General features: G+C 40.5%; 1 protein-coding gene across 2 annotated transcripts in view; it reads left to right on the top strand.

Annotated features, from left to right (window-relative positions):
* The window catches only part of KNG1 (kininogen 1), a 28,326-nt gene that overhangs the window by 2,505 nt on the left and 9,666 nt on the right, over window positions 1–16,155 (top strand). For both annotated transcript variants that reach the window (XM_053903555.1, XM_019463448.2), the window contains exons 2-6: window positions 2,657–2,767; window positions 3,770–3,854; window positions 7,760–7,932; window positions 8,815–8,922; window positions 15,775–15,859. In XM_053903555.1, coding sequence (XP_053759530.1) covers window positions 2,657–2,767; window positions 3,770–3,854; window positions 7,760–7,932; window positions 8,815–8,922; window positions 15,775–15,859 — 562 coding nt within the window. The remainder of the gene's footprint in view (window positions 1–2,656; window positions 2,768–3,769; window positions 3,855–7,759; window positions 7,933–8,814; window positions 8,923–15,774; window positions 15,860–16,155) is intronic.

The following is a 16,155-nucleotide window of genomic DNA, read 5'->3' as shown; positions in this document are numbered from 1 at the left end:
ATCTGGAAGGAACTTTGGAGACTATCCTCTTTGACTTAGTCATCCCAGATGCACCTAACACGACTCCAGCAGGCTCTGAGAGTCAGGAGACTTGGGATCTGGGGCTGGCTCTGCCTTTCCAAGGTGTGGGGACTGCTTCGGCCATGCCCATCTACTCAGGGCCTCCTTTCTCTCACCTGCAAAGTGTAGGGTTGGACAAAATCACCTCTCCGGTCCCTTGCCGCCTGAGATGTCAGGACTTTACATCTGGAAAGCTCTCATCTAACTCAACACCTTTGCACTTTTTTCTTTTCTTTTCTCTTCTTTTTTTTCTTTTTTCTTTTCTTTTCTTTTCTTTTCTTTTCTTTTCTTTTCTTTTTTTATTGAAGTATAGTTGACACAACATTACACTAGTTTCAGGTATACAATATAGTGATAAGTCTACACATTATGCCGTCCATGTTACACATTATTATGTATGACTACCATCTGTCACCATACAATGCTATGACAATATCATTGACTGTATTCCCTATGCTGTGCCTTTCATCCCTGTGACTTATTCATTCCATAACGGGAAGCCCGTATCTTCCATCCCGTTCACCTGTATTGCACAACCTCCTCAGCTCCTCCCCTATAGTAGCCATTGGTTTGTTCTCTGTATTTATGATCTGTTTCTGCTTTATGTTTGTTTATTTGTCTCAGTTTTTAAATTCCACATTTAAGTGAAATCATATGATATTGTCTTTCCCTATCTGACTTATTTCACTTAGCATATTACCCTCTAGCTCCATCCATGATCTCAATCTTTTGTATGGCTGAGTAATATTCCATTATATATATGCCAAATCTTTATCCAGTCATCTATCAATGGATGCTTGAGTTGTTTCCATACCTTGGCTATTGTAAATAATGCTGTATGAAACATATAGATGTGTATATCTTTTCACATTAGTGTTTTGGGATTTTTTGGCTAAATACCTGGTAGTGAATTGCTGGATCATATGGTATTTCTATTTTTACTTTTTTAAGGAAACTCCATACTGTTGTCTAGAGTGGTTGCACCAATCGACATTCCCACTGACAGTGCAAGGGATTCCTTTTTCTCTACATTCTCATCAACACTTATGATTTCTTATCTTTTTGATTCTATCTGTTCTGACTGGTGTAAAATAATATATCTCATTGTGGTTTTGACTTGGATTTCCCTGATGATGAGTGATGTTGAGCACCTTTTCATGTGTCGTTTGGCCATCCATTATATTGTCTCCAGAAAAATGTCTATTCAGGTCCTCTGCTCATTTTTTAATTGGGTTATTTCTTTTTTGTTTTTTCTTGTGGTGTTGGGTTGTATCAGTTCTTTATATATTTTGTATACTAACCCTTTATCGGATATGTCGTTTGCAAATACCTTCTCCCATTCAGGAGGTTGCCTTTCCATTTTGATGATGACTTCCTTCACTGTGCAGAAGCTTCTTAGTTTGGTGTATCCCCAGCAGTTTACTTCTGCTTTTGTTGCCCTTGCCTGAGAATGTCAGAGAAAGGGCAATGTCAGAGGAATTACTGCCTATGTTTTCTTCTAGGAGTTTTATGTTTTCAGGCCTCACAGGTCTTTAAAGCACCTTCACTTTAAAGGTTTTATCTATTGTGGTGCCTGGGTGGCTCAGTTGATTAAGCGTCCCACTTGGGCTCATGTCATGTTCTCACGGTCCGTGAGTTCAAGCCCCACGTCAGGCTCTGTGCTGACAGCTCGGAGCCTGGAGCCTGCTTCAGATTCTGTGTCTCCCTCTCTCTCTGACCCTCCCCCATTCATGCTCTGTCTCTCTCTGTCTCAAAAATAAATAAACATTAAAAATAAATAAATAAATAAATAAATAAATAAATAAATAAATAAAGGGTTTATCTATTATCTCATGACATGCCAGAAAAAAAATAAAGCAAATAAAAATACTAAAGTTACCAAAAATTAACGCACCACTCAGAGATAACCATTAACATTTTTTTTGAAAATGAAAAAAAGGCCTCTTGTTTTCTTGGTGTAAAAGAAATATATGTTTACTTTTTAACAAGACAATTCATAAACGTTTGTTTAGAAAACAAAGTGAGACAGGGGTACCTGGGTGGCTCAGTTGGTTAAGCATCCGACTTCAACTCAGGTCATGATCTCCTGGTTTGTGAGTTTGAGCCCCGCATTGGGCTCTGTGCTGACAGCTCAGAGCCTGGAGTCTGCTTCAGATTCTGTGTCTACTCCTCTCTCTGTCCCTCTTATGCTTGTGCTCTGTCTCTCTCTGTCTCTCAATAATAAATAAATGTTTAAAAAAAGTTAAAAAAAAAAACAAACAAAGTGAGACAGCTGTACCTGCACCACTGAAAGACAAGCATTTTAACAGCTTTGCTTTATAACTTTCCAGACTTCTAAAAGTCCTATGAATACCTATAAATTGGTTTCCACAAAAATGGGCTAATACTATGGATAATCTTGTAACTTACAAATACATATTTGTAAATATATTATGAACATTCTTCCAAGTAAATATTTATAACTTTCAGTGTTTTTAATAAATGTTTTGTTCTTGTTAAATCAAGATCGAATATTCATATCTGCATTGGGTCCCACACAAAGTATTTGTTGGAGCATTTGGATGAACCCTATGTGTCTTTGGTTGCTTTTTTTCAGGATGACCCTGAGACATTTTATTCCTTCAAGTACCAAATCAGGGAGGGAGACTGTTCTGTTCAAAGTGACAAAACATGGCAGGATTGTGACTACAAAGAATCTGCACAAGCTGTAAGTAGGTTGGTTGATGGTTCCCGAGCCCCCAGTTTTCTCCACCAAGACTGTCAGATTTTTCTTTTTTTAGAGCTAGAGATGTTAGTATTGTTAGGCCTCTTTGTAAGGAATGCATGTAAACCCTCCAATGTGTACAAAAGTCAGATGCTTGGTGTCTGTGTTCCCGTTCTCTGTATCAGAGCATGGAGACACCAGCAGTTAAACAAAGAGAAAGCCCTCCATGAGAAGGGCACTCTAATGACCAATTAGGACAGCGGGCCAGTCCCCAAAGACACAACAGATCAACATTTGGGCCAAGATCAAGGGTTGGTGAGGGGAGATCACGGGTGCTTTACTTGCATCTGCCTGAGTGTAAATCCTCCTCTGCGTCCAACTAGCTGACCGCTCAGAACTGGTGTGCTGCCTCGTAAAGGGCAGCTAGCATTGCCTGCATCAGGTTGTTGGAGCATGAAATGAGATACAGTATGCAAAGAACCTTCTTTAATAGCCATGGCTATCTTCACCAAATGCCGAAGTGCCTGGCACAGCACGGCTTGATCGCTTGACCTTAATGACGGGGGAGTACGGACAGTGCCCAGAAGCAAGCCGTTCTCTCCACAGTCCCAGGATTCACCCCTTCATGTCACAACACTGGCGTCCTGCACATCATTTCAACGCTGAAATTGAAAGGGAAATCAAGAGGAGAGCTTAGGCTGGTTCTAAGGCACTGCATACATTTTGGTGAAAAGGAAACGTACTTCAAAACCTTGCCTTTATCCTGCCTCTCCTCCAACGTCTCGTGATTTCAGTGGCTTGTAAAAATAAATAAATAAATAATCGTTAGGCTACAAAAGCTCTCCTTCTGGTGCCTCAAAACTCGTTAGAAAATTTTTGGGGGCAAGTTTCAAAAAAAAGGGAAAGTCATATTGAGCCATAGTACTAGGTGTACTTCTCCATTTGAAAGATGAAGATAAATGGTCTCTCTCTCTCTCTCTCTCTTTCTTTTTCTTTTCTTTTTAGGCCACAGGAGAATGCTCCGCAACCGTCGGGAAGAGAGGGAATACAAAATTCTCCGTGGCTACGCAGACCTGCCAGATTACTCCAGGTAGCTGGCTCTACCTGGGGGGTGCTAGCCGGGGAGGAAATGAACCCTGTCAGTGTGGTGCCAGGAGCACAGCCTAGAAGAAGCCCCCTCCTGGTGGATGGTGGCAGCCTTGGGGGTGGGGCGGGGCCAGGGAGCTGCAGAGTCCAAGGTCAGGGCCAGGATCAGGCCAGTCATCCCCTCAGCACATCCCGACTCCCCTCCCGACTGCAGCATTGTATCCTCTGTGTGCAAAGGCTCTGAGAAGGGCTGAGAAGGCACAAGGGCTGCCTTCAATTATGGGCAAAGAGGGAGGGAGAAAAACATGGGCTTTGAGGTCAAACTTGGCCAGGAATCTTTCTGAGTTCTTCACCTTCTTGGCTTTCCTCTTCCATATCCAGTTCTTACAAGAAGTTGCTTTCAAAGAAAACCAGTCCAAAAGCAGAAAAGAACATACAAGTAATTAAAATCTTTTTTTGCTTGTTTGTTTGGAGTAGGTTTTGATTACGCAGTTTAAGGACTTTATCTCGGAGCATCTGGTTGGCTCAGTAAGTTGAGCGGCCAATTCTTGATTTTGACTCAGGTCATGATCCCAGGGTTGTGAGATCGAGCCCCCTGTTGGGCTCTGCACTGAGCAGGGAACCTGTTTCAAAATTCTCTATCTCTGTCTCTCGCCCTCCCCTGCTCTTTCTCTCTCTCCCTCTCACTCTCTCAAAAAACAAAAAAAACCCAAAAAACAAAAAAAACAAAAAAACACTTTCTCTTGTAAGCAAACTTTATCATCCAGTACACGGCAATTGTATATAGTGAGCGGCAAAGCTTAGCCAAACATTCAGAATGTACTTCTCGGTCCACATCCCTCATCTGAAACCTTTGTAACCAGATGTGTTTCAGAATCAAAAGTCACAATCTTTCTTTTAATTTTAAAAACCTCTCTCTAGAAATGTTGGGGCAGGGTGGAAAATCACTGGGACACAGAAGAGACTCCACCTCTCTCCAGCCCCCCATTAGTCTCCCCTCCCCACCCCCAGTCACAGCTGCCCCAGAGGAGGCCGACCCGCCTCCTCTCTTCTCCATCTCCTTCTGCCTCTTGTTCATTGTTCTTTCTTCTTCCATCACTAGTTCTCGCCCCTTTCCCCTGTATTCCAGTTTTCTAACTTGCCCACCACTGTCACCATAACTGGGGGTCGCCATGACTACTCAGCGGGGAAGTCTTTATTGGGACACACACACTTCCAGAGAGACCAAGAAACAGTTGCAGGGACGGTTGTGTCCACCTGCTAACGATGGAGGACGGGCTGTAGAACACCGCCCACCTGGCCTCCTGATTCTGTTCTGATGGCACTCGCTTGGGCAGGGAGAGCCCACTGGGTGAAGGGGCCTAGGACAGCCCCATGGCTCTTCCCCTTTCTACAGTGGGAGCTTCTACTAACCCATGGGTTAGGGCTATCTGTTAGGAACACTACTTTGTAATTTAATACAAAAGTACTTCTTTTTTAACATGTTACATTGGTTTATTACAATCCCCTCAGTGGTTCCCCATTCTCACAGCAGACCATGCTTAACCAAATTTAGAGGGTCTGTGAATACCCTGAAATTACGTGGAGAGCATTGTGAGTACGCGCATTTTCCTGCCGAGGGGCCGGGTTTTTCATCAGGCTCACGAGGGAGCCCAGGGGACTGGGAATATGGTTAGTAATCCTTGGCCTCCAAGGTGGGGCTTGGGCCCAGTAGCAGAGGACTCTCCACTGACTGTTCTGACCTCCATAGGCCCCCACTCCCCTGCCCTCCTGCTTTAAGCCCTGGCAAAATGTATATACACCATGTCCCACTCTGCTGTCCCTGACTCAACTTGCTTTCTTGGGAGCTATCCTTCCTTCTCAGGCTTTATTGCTCATGTTGCCTGGTTGATCTTTTTTTTTTTTTTTTTTTTTTTTTTAGTTTATTTATTTATTTTGAGAGAGAGAATGTGCACAAGCAGGGAAGAGGCAGAGAGAGAGGGAGAGAAAATCCCAAGGAGGCTCTGCACTGTCAGTGTGGAGGCTGATGTGGGGGCTCAATCCAACAAACCACAAGATCATGACCTGAGCTGAAATCGAGAGTTGGACGCTTAACCGATTGAGCCGCCCAGGTGCCCCTACCCGGTTGACCTTGGCCCCTCTTGGCTCGGGCCTGTTCTCCTCAGGAAAGTTTTACTTGAGCTCAGTCTGGGCTCCTGACTTTCCAAGTTGTTGCCAAATTATATTGACATGGCCCATCTGCAGTTCTGACTCTCTCACTCAACTTTGCCCAACTCTTTCACAGCAGTGACCATTACTAACGAATCAACGTACTCACGGTGCCTAGCTCCGCACCTGGCACTTGACAACAGGTGCAAAACACCTTTTTTGCATTGAGTTGATACAAAATGTATTATATACCCTGAGCCAGGCTTCAAGGAGTTGTAATTAATTCTAAAAAAATAAATAAATAAGATGTATCTGTAATGTTTTACTTTTTATAAGAGTATAAATTCATGTCACTCTTTTATTTTATTATTTTTTTTTTACATTTATGTATTTTTTGAGAGACATAGAGAGACAGAGCACAAGTTGGGGAGGGGCAGAGAGAGAAGGAGACACAGAATCTGAAGCAGGCTCCAGGCTCCGAGCTGTCAGCACAGAACCCGACACAGGGCTCGAACTCACAAACCGTGAGATCATGACCTGAGCTGAAGTCGGACACTTAACCAACTGAGCCACCCAGGCGCCCCTCATGTCACCCTTTTAAAAAATGTTTATTTATTTATTTTTGAGAGAGAGGGAGAGGGAGAGAGAGATGGAGATGGAGATGGAGAGGGGGAGGGGCAGAGAGCAAGGGCGAATCCCAAGCAGGCTCTGCACAAGCAGAAGCCTGACGTGGGGCTCAAACCCACAAACTGAGATCATTATCTGAGCCCTTAACTAAGAGTCAGATGCTCAAATGACTGAGCCATCCAGGCGCCACTAAATTCATGTTACTTCTATGATTTAAAATTACTTTTAAATAGGGGCACCTGGGTGGCTCAGTCGGTTAAGCATCCGACTTTGGCTCAGGTCACGATCTCACGGTCCGTGAGTTCGAGCCCCGCGTCGGGCTCTGGGCTGATGGCTCAGAGCCTGGAGCCTGCTTCCGATTCTGTGTCTCCCTCTCTCTCTGCCCCTCCCCCGTTCATGCTTTGTCTCTCTCTGTCTCAAAAATAAATAAAAAACGTTAAAAAAAATTTTTTTTTAAATTACTTTTAAATAAATTTAAAATAAGTGCCCAATAGTATGCATGTAAGATGTTCCTAAGTAAATAATATAGGTTTATCTCTCTGGCTAAAAAGCGGTCTTGCATTCTCACTTTTTTTTTTAACATTTATTTATTTATTTTTTTGAGAGACAGAGAGAGGCAGAGCATGAGTGAGGGAGGAACAGAGAGAGACGGAGACACAGAATCTGAAGCAGGCTCTAGGCTCTGAGCTGTCAGCACAGAGCCCGACCCGGGTCTTGAACCCACTAACTGTAAGATCATGACCCGAGCCAAAGTCAGATGCTTAACTGACTGAGCCACCCAGGCGCCCCTCACTTTTCTTTTTAACTTTATTTATTTATTTTGAGAGAGAGAGAGGAAGAGAGAGCAGGGGAAGGGTAGAGAGAAAGAATACCAAACAGGGCCTGTGCTGCCAGCACAGAGCCCAGCGCAAGGCTCAGTCCTACGAAATGTGAGATCGTGACCTGAGCTGAAATCGAAAACCAGTTGCTTCACCAACTAAGCCACCCAGGCGCCCCTTGCCTTCTCTTTCTTTAATGTATACTAGGATTTACTGGAAAGTTTACCAGGGCCTTCTAAGTTATCTTATTTAGGGCAGCATATGTGAACGAAGGTTTCAGTCATTAATGCTGCCCTTTTGCCTGCTCTGTGTCAAGCTGAGGGTCCTGTGGTGACAAGCCAGTATGACTGCCTTGGCTGTGTGCACCCCATATCGACTGCGAGCCTTGACCTGGAGCCCGTTCTCAGACACGCCATTCAACATTTTAACAACCACACCGGTCATTCCCACCTCTTTGCTCTTAGAGAAGTCAAGAGGGCCCACAGACAGGTTTGTTCTTTAATTTTTCATTCCACACGGTAGTCAGTATTACATGTTCTTTGTAGAGACAGTGCAATGGAAAAGCCATTCTGTCCTTAGGGTCTTAAGAAAACTTTATTAATACGTCACTACCATGAGGCAGACTTGGCTCCAAAAATTAAATTGTATCTAAAAAGATGGCCCAGCTTTCTGGGTACCCTCTAAATCATAGGTTCCGTACCATCAGGAAAAAAAGTAAATACTTGTAACTCTGGTCTTTTTGTTGCCTCCATTCGTTAAGCCTTTAGTGACGGTCGACTGGCTCCCTTGCATTTCAGCCTCTAATTACGAAGGACTCACTTTGGTCGGTAACATTCCCTGCTTTTAATCGACCTTCCAATTTGCTTTCATGCAAGACATGTGTTTTGCTCAGTTATGTCCATAGCCAGCTATCAGGGTGCAACGGGGCCCAGATAAAGCAGGAGAAATCTCATTGCCTGGCAGTCTGGGAACCTGAGGACCTACTGGTCAAAGTCACCCAAGTTCCAGAGTTTGCTTCATCCATCTAGAACAGCATTATGCATATTTCACAAATTCAGTGGAAGACTTTCCTCCTGCCGCCTAGCTGAGGAAATACTGCTAGGTCTTACTTAAGGAAATACAGTACCTCCGCGTGTAGATTGCATTTGGTTGTTTGATGTGTAGGAGTGTGGTGCGTGCATGTGCATATGTGCGTGCGTGCACGTGGGGAGGGAGTGAGAGTCATAAAGCGCTCAATATTTATTCAGAAATGCCTTCTGCCTGGTAATAATCATCGTTCATATTTTTGAGCCAGGCAGAGCCTACACTCGTCATAACACTGTGAGTGATGTTTAAAGTGCCTTTTAAATATTCAGTCCAAAACTGTTTCAGGTGGTGGCTGGATGGAATTATGAAATTACTTACTCAATTGTGCAGACGAATTGCTCCAAGGAACATTTTCTGTTCTTAACTCCAGACTGCAAGTCCCTTTTGAATGGTGTAAGTAGGCAAAAATCTAATTATAAAGTTCTTAGCATTTTGTGTCCAGTATTTCCAAGCGTGGAAAGTCTCAGCTGTGTGGGAAGACTTAGTCACTAAAATGTTAGGTGACATTCACCGGTTCACATTCCCTTGGGGATTCCGAAGCTCTCAGTACTGGTCAGGCTGCCTTACCTACCCAGTCAGAGAATCTGCACATCTAGCAATAGCCCTTACAGATATAAGTGGGGAGTAGGAAGAGCCTGAGACAAAATAATGCCATGATCAAGTTTGTCTTTTCACGCCTTCACTTTCCTATCTTCTTTTCTTCCCCATGTGCTCAATGTCCTGACTCCAAGCTCTACCCAGAACAGTCCCTCATTTTCAACTTGTCTCTGCTTGTTTTCTCACCCTTTCTCCCCTGCTCTGATCTCTAACAAACACATCCCGAGTCTCCATCCCTTATGGACCCTTTCTGAGATGATATCTTTTGGTCTGAACCAAAATTATGTTGAAAGAGAGCATCTCAAGGTAATCGTCATTAGCACATGTTGAGATAGCTAAGTCTGCTTCCGATTCTGTGTCTCCCTCTCTCTCTGCCCCTCCCCCGTTCATGCTCTGTCTCTGTCTCAAAAATAAACGTTAAAAATATATATATATTAAAAAAAAGAGATAGCTAAGGCATGAAGACCTCCCCAAGGATATTGGCATTTTAGCCAAAGACTGCTTTAAGCAATGGATGACTTAAATCCAGTAACTTGACTTTTAGGCTTCTAAACTATGGGAAGAAAATGAGGAATCCAGACAGCAAGGTGTTAATTTCAGCCTTATTATTAATAGAAAAACATTGGAAGTAACATATCTTCAGCAGTAGGGAATGGTTAAGTAAATTATAGTAGTATATCCATATAGTGGAATATGTGTGGACATTAAGATTCTGTTTCAAGTTTTTAGTGACTTAGTGAAATGGCTATAATATGTTAAGTAAAAAAAATAAGGTAAAGAACTATATAGACAGATTCATTCAAACGTGTAAACATAAGTATCAATAGTGATGAGAAACAAATATGCCAAAATATAAAATATCATTAACCTTCAGGTGGGAATATAGGTGTTTTTTTCTGATTCTTCATACTTTTTGGAACTCTTCAGTCCTTCTCAATGTTTCTGTTGAAGCATATACTAATTTCATAATTGGAAAATTCCCAGAGTGGGAGAAAAAATTTGCAAATCACTTATCTGATAAGGGGTTAGGATGAAGACTATATTAAAAACCCCTACAATGTAACAACAAAAAGACAACCCAATTTAAAAACAGGCAAAGGGATTAAAAAGATATTACTCGGGGCACCTGGGTGGCTCAGTCGATTGAGTGTCTGACTTCGGCTCAGGTCACGATTTCACAGTTCGTGGGTTTGAGCCCCACGTTGGGCTCTGTGCTGACAGTTTGGAGACTGGAGCCTGCTTCGGATTCTGTGTCTTCCTCTCTCTCTGCCCCTAGCCCACTCGCATTCTGTCTCTGTCTCTCTCAAATATAAATAAACATTAAAAAAAAATTTTTAAGATATTTCTCTAAAAAAAACCTATAAATGGCCAATAAGCACCATCAGAAGAATGTGAATACAAACCACAGTGAGATGCCACTTCAGATCCAGAGGATGGTTATAATTTTTAATCATTGGAAAATAGCAAGTAATGAGGCAGCTGTGGAGAAATTAGAACTTTCGCATATTCCTGCTGGGAATGCAAAATGATGCAGCCACTGTGGAAAACAGTTTAGCAGTCCCTCGAAAAGAAAAACATAGAGTTACCATATGACCCAGCAGCTGCACGCCTAGGCGTATACCCCAAAAGAATTGAAAACGGGGACTCAAACAGTTAGTTGGATGTCAATATTCATTGTAGCATTATTCCCAATAGCCAAAAGGTGGAAATAACCCAAAGGTCCGTCAACAGATGAATGGGTAAACAAAATGTCATCTATGGATAAGACAATGGAAAATGTTTAGCCATAGAAAGGAAAGAAGATCTGATACATGCTACAAGGTGGATGAACCTTGAAATCATGCTAAGTGAAATAAGCTAGACACAAAAGGACAAATGTATGATTCCACTTATATGAAATACCTAGCATAAGCACATTCATAGAGACAAAAAGTAGATTAGAGTTTATCAGAGGCTGGAGGAGGGAGAATGGGGATTTATTGTTTAATAATTGTTTATTGAGGTGATGAAAATTTTTGGAAACAGTGGTGATGGCAGCACACGACTGAATGCAATTAATGCCACTGAATTGTACATTTAAAAAAAATTTTTTTTAACGTTGATTTATTATTGAGAGACAGAGAGACACGGAGCGTGAGTAGGGGAGGGGCAGAGAGAGTGGGAGACACAGAATCCGAAGCAGGCTCCAGGCTCTGAGCTGTCAGCACAGAGCCCGACGCGAGGCTCGAACGCACAAAACGCAGGATCATGACCTAGGCCGAAGTTGGACGCTCAACTGACTGAGCCACCCAGGCGCCCCTGAATTGTACATTTTTAAATGGTTAAAATAGCAAATTTTACACTGTATCTATTTTACCATAATAAAAAAAAAACAGTAAAAAGAGAGTAATCTTCTAAAAAGATATGTTCTCACTACTATTTAACTTTGCCAGTTTGATTCAAGTCTGACGTTCAAGCATCCATTAACACCTCCTGCTGTTACATTTAGTTAACGGCTTGAGGTTACATAAGCCTACATCCTTTCTAGCTTTAATCTATTTGTAAGGCCTCAATTTAGTTTTCTATTTGCAACACAGAGAGACACTCTAAGGCCAGTTGGAGCCACAAAGCCAATCAGATTTTTGGTTCAGCCTCTCTGGGCCTCCACTTCCTCATTTATAAAAGCGTGAAGAACACAGTTGGTTAAGCGTCCAACTTCGGCTCAGGTCATAATCTCACAGTTTGTGGGTTCAAGCCCCAAGTCAGGTTCTGTGCTGACAGCTCGAGCCTGGAGCCTGATTCAGATTCTGTCACTCTCTCTTTCTCTCACTCTCTCTCTCTGTCTCTGCCCCTCCCTCATTGCACTCTCTTTCTCTCTCAAAAACAAACATTAAAATAAAAATTTTAAAAGAGTGAAGAAAAACACCTGTCTCACAGAGGTGTTAGTATAGCTCAAGGGCATGAAATAGAAATGAAGTGTTCTGCCCACATTGGTATAGTTTAAGGCCTTGCTGTTCAAAGTGTGTTACAATGACCAGCAGCATCAGCATCACCAGGGAAGCTGTTAGAAAAGTAGAATCTCAACCACCCCCATACCTTCTAAATCAGAATCTGCATATTAACAAGATCCTCAGGTGATTTGTTTGCATACTAAGGCTTGAAAAGCACCACATAAGAGGTTTCATAAGTAGTTCTCAGGCTATGCTGCATATTAGAATCACTCAGCTAGCTTTAAAAAATGCCTATTCCCAGGCCATTCCCCCAGACGTTCTGATGTAATTGGCCTGGGTGTGTCCCTGGAATCAGAATGATCTAAAATCTTCTCATGTAAACTAAATATGCCGATAGAATTGAGAATCTTTGGGCTACTTCCAGCTTCCTCACCCCATCCAAAATTAAGATATCGTAAATGTGGGGGCGCCTGGGTGGCTCAGTCGGTTAAGCGGCCGACTTCAGCTCAGGTCATGATCTCGCAGTCCATGAGTTCAAGCCCCGCGTCCGGCTCTGTGCTGACAGCTCGGAGCCTGGAGCCTGTTTCGGATTCTGTGTCTCCCTCTCTCTGACCCTCCCCCGTTCACGCTCTGTCTCTCTCTGTCTCAAAAATAAATAAACGTTAAAAAAAAAAATTAAAAAAAAAAAGATATCGTAAATGTGGTGTTCGCTGTATCTTTAAAAAATATGACATTATATATATGTTCCTTTATTGGAAATATACATATATAAAAAACTTTAAGAAAATGCAGAAACATAGAAAAAAATAACACTGAATCACACATTCCCAAATATCCAAAGATATCTTAGTATATTTCCCTCTTGTCTTTTTTGTAGGGGACATGGACAATTTTTAGTGATTTTTTTTTGTCTGTATATATATCTAGAATATGTCTCACTAATGATAATCCTAGATTCATTTTGTTTTTTGTTGTTGGTTATTGCTATTAGGAATTAAATCCTTATGTTTGTATTTTTTCTCTTTTAAATAAGTTATTATATATACAACTGTATCAATTTTTATTTATTTTTCTTATATCCAGCAACTTCACTGAATTCTTATTAGCTCTAACAGCTTCTCATTGATTCTTTTCATCCAGGCATACAATAATATCTTATGCAAAAAATACCTTTATTTTCTTCTTTCTGATGCTTATTTTTTTGTTCTATATCTCAATGAATTGACCCAAATAGCCAGAGATAATTTTTGAAACAATGGTGATTACACACTGTCATGTTTTAGGCCTGATTTTATTTGGAAAGCCTCTAGAATTTTGTCATTATTTTGCTGTGGGTTCCAGGCAGACATTCGTTGTCATGTTAAGGAAGCATCCTTACATTCCTGTTCTTTAAAGAGTTTTGTTCTGTTTTGGTTTGGTTTTAAATAAGGAATTGGTATTGAATTTAGCTTTAGAATAGATGTTAAAATATGAAATTAAATTTTTCTAATTTAATCTGTTATGTTGTTTTGACAGCTTTCCTAACAGCGATCTTTAGATTCTTAAACTGAACTCACTATGTGTTTAGTGTTAATTATTATTTAAATATGCTTCTGGATCCTATTTCTAGTTTAGAAATTCTACATCTATATCTACAAATGAAAGTGGCTTAACAGTTTCTGGGTGTGTGTTTGTATGTGTGTTCTATTTTTTTAGGTTTTAATATCTTGATTACAGTTTTACATAATGAAAATAGTTTGCCACTGTTTTCTTTTCTTTTTTTTTTTAAGTTTATTTATGTTATTCTAGTAATCTCTATGCCCATTGTGGGGCTTGAACCCATGACCCTGAGATCAAAAGTCATCTGCTCCACCAACTGAGCCAGGCAAGCACCTCTGCCACTATTTTCTGTATTCAGAGACAGTTTATATAACATGGGAATATATATACCTTAATTTTTGAAATTATTCATCCATAAAACATCTCTGTTATTTGGAGGTGGAAAGTAGAATGGAAGTTTAGACTAGGAATAGCATTCTCTCCTTCTTCTCCAGTCATTGGTCTATTCAAGTTTTCTTCTTGTTTTTAAGTCAATATTGGTTATTTATAGTTTTTGAGGAAAGTATTTCTTTGGCATTTAAATGATCATATACTTGTTTATAATATTCTCTTCTATTTTTATACTCCTCTGTATACTTTGCTATGTTGCCTTTCATATACATTTGATTTTTTTCCTTACCTCAAGAGTGATCTTTTGGATTTTTTTTTAATGTTTATTTATTTATTTTGAGAGACAGAGGGAAAGAGAGCAAGCAAGTGAGCAGGGAGTGACAGAGAGAGAGAGAGAGGGAGAGAGAGAATCCTAAGCAGCTTCCTAGTTATCAGCAGGGAGCCCTGTGCGGGCTCAGTCTCACAAATCATGAGGTCATGACCTGAGCCAAAATCAAGAGGGATGTTTAACTGACTGAGCCACTTAGGTGCCCTGGATTTATTTTTTAATGCTAGTGCTTTCTGTTTCCTAACTTATCAGTTTTGAAAAGTTTATAATCTGGCTTTATCTTGTTTTCTCCTTCTTATTTTCCTTGAGCCTATTTATTATTGTTTCCTTTTTGAATTTTTTGAGAGAAACACCTACATTTGGAGTTGTTTTGTTTGTTTCTCATCTCCCTTTTTAAATTACAAAAGCATATAAAGCCACAAGGTAATTCTAAATGGTGCTCTGGCAATATGATGTGGAATTCTCATTTTTCTTCTTTCGTCTCTCACTTTTTTCCTTATCCAAGGAACCCTGCCTATTTAGGCAAATGTGTTTATATTTCCAAGTTGTTTATTTGTTTCAATTTACGTCATTAATTTTCAGGGAGTTTTTTTTTTTTTTTCTTTTTGGTGCTGAGGCCAAAGAACATGGCCTGTATTGTTTTTGATTTGCTAAATTTATTGAGCCGTTTTTGTGACCTAGAATGGAAGCGATTAAAAATTTTGCATCATACTTATGAAAGTGTCACTTTAAATCATGTGTATTGTGTGAAATTATGATTTAAATAAATCTTTATTATGTTACTCAAGTCTTCTGTGACCTTATTTATTTATTTATTCCATTTGGCCTGTCTTAGGTTTATACTTGTACATTAAATTTTCCCACCACAATGATTTTTATCCATTTCTATTCCTATACATTTTCTGCTTTATGTTTCTTGATCCCATGCTTCCAGACTGTATCTTTTACAAAAATAAAATAATCTTTTTTACTACGTTTGTGAGGTTTTTTGTTACCTTGAATTTTACTTTTTCCAATATTAATTATATTTTAGCTCCTTTTTTTGTCATACTTGCCTCCTATAGCTTTGCTCATTCATTATATTTAACCTTTCTTTTTTTATGATCAGAAATTATACTTGAAGATGCAATACATTAATTTTGTTTTTAACTTAATCTAAAAACCTTTGCCTTTCTAAAAGAAAATTTTATCCATTCATTTATATGGTTATTATTTCTATACTAGGTATTCTTATCATCTCAGAAACCCATCACGTTTCTGTGGGTTTGTGTCTACTGTTCATTGTTGATGCTGTTAACTAATTGTTTTTTATTCTCCCTTTGCGATCAGACTGTGTTTTCTTTTGGTTCTCTATGTGATGATTTGTAAAGTCAATATACTATTTTTAGTATACTAGTTGTTTATTTAAAGCTTCTTAAACATGTGTTAACTTTATGTACCTATGTCCTTTTTAAAAACCAGGATATCGGTGAATGTACAGATCACGCACACGTGGATCTGCAGCTAAGGATTGCTTCTTTGTCGCAGAAGTGTGAACTCTATCCAGGTAGGAGCTGATGCGTGCTTGTGCTCTATGCTGCATGTTGGTCCCGGACAACTAGCTAGGTCTTTTCACAGAACTCGTGCTTTGGTGTCTGTCATTTGCCACAAAGTCTATATGACCAGCAGGTTTACTGAGAACAACTTAGCCCATCTCTGCCCAGCAGTATGGCGGTAGGCATAGGGGAGACTGCTCTGGAAGTAGCCGGGAGGGAATGTGGTGGCAAAAGGGGAAATTGCTGGCCTCTGGGTACAACACCAGCCAGTTTCCTTGTACAAGATGTCCCTAAAATCAGGTGCTGT

The sequence above is a fragment of the Panthera pardus genome, unplaced genomic scaffold (genome assembly GCF_024362965.1).
Source record: "Panthera pardus isolate Hobbes unplaced genomic scaffold, ASM2436296v1 HiC_scaffold_16, whole genome shotgun sequence".
NCBI lineage: Eukaryota > Metazoa > Chordata > Mammalia > Carnivora > Felidae > Panthera > Panthera pardus.
This window is presented reverse-complemented; position numbering and strand designations above follow the sequence as displayed.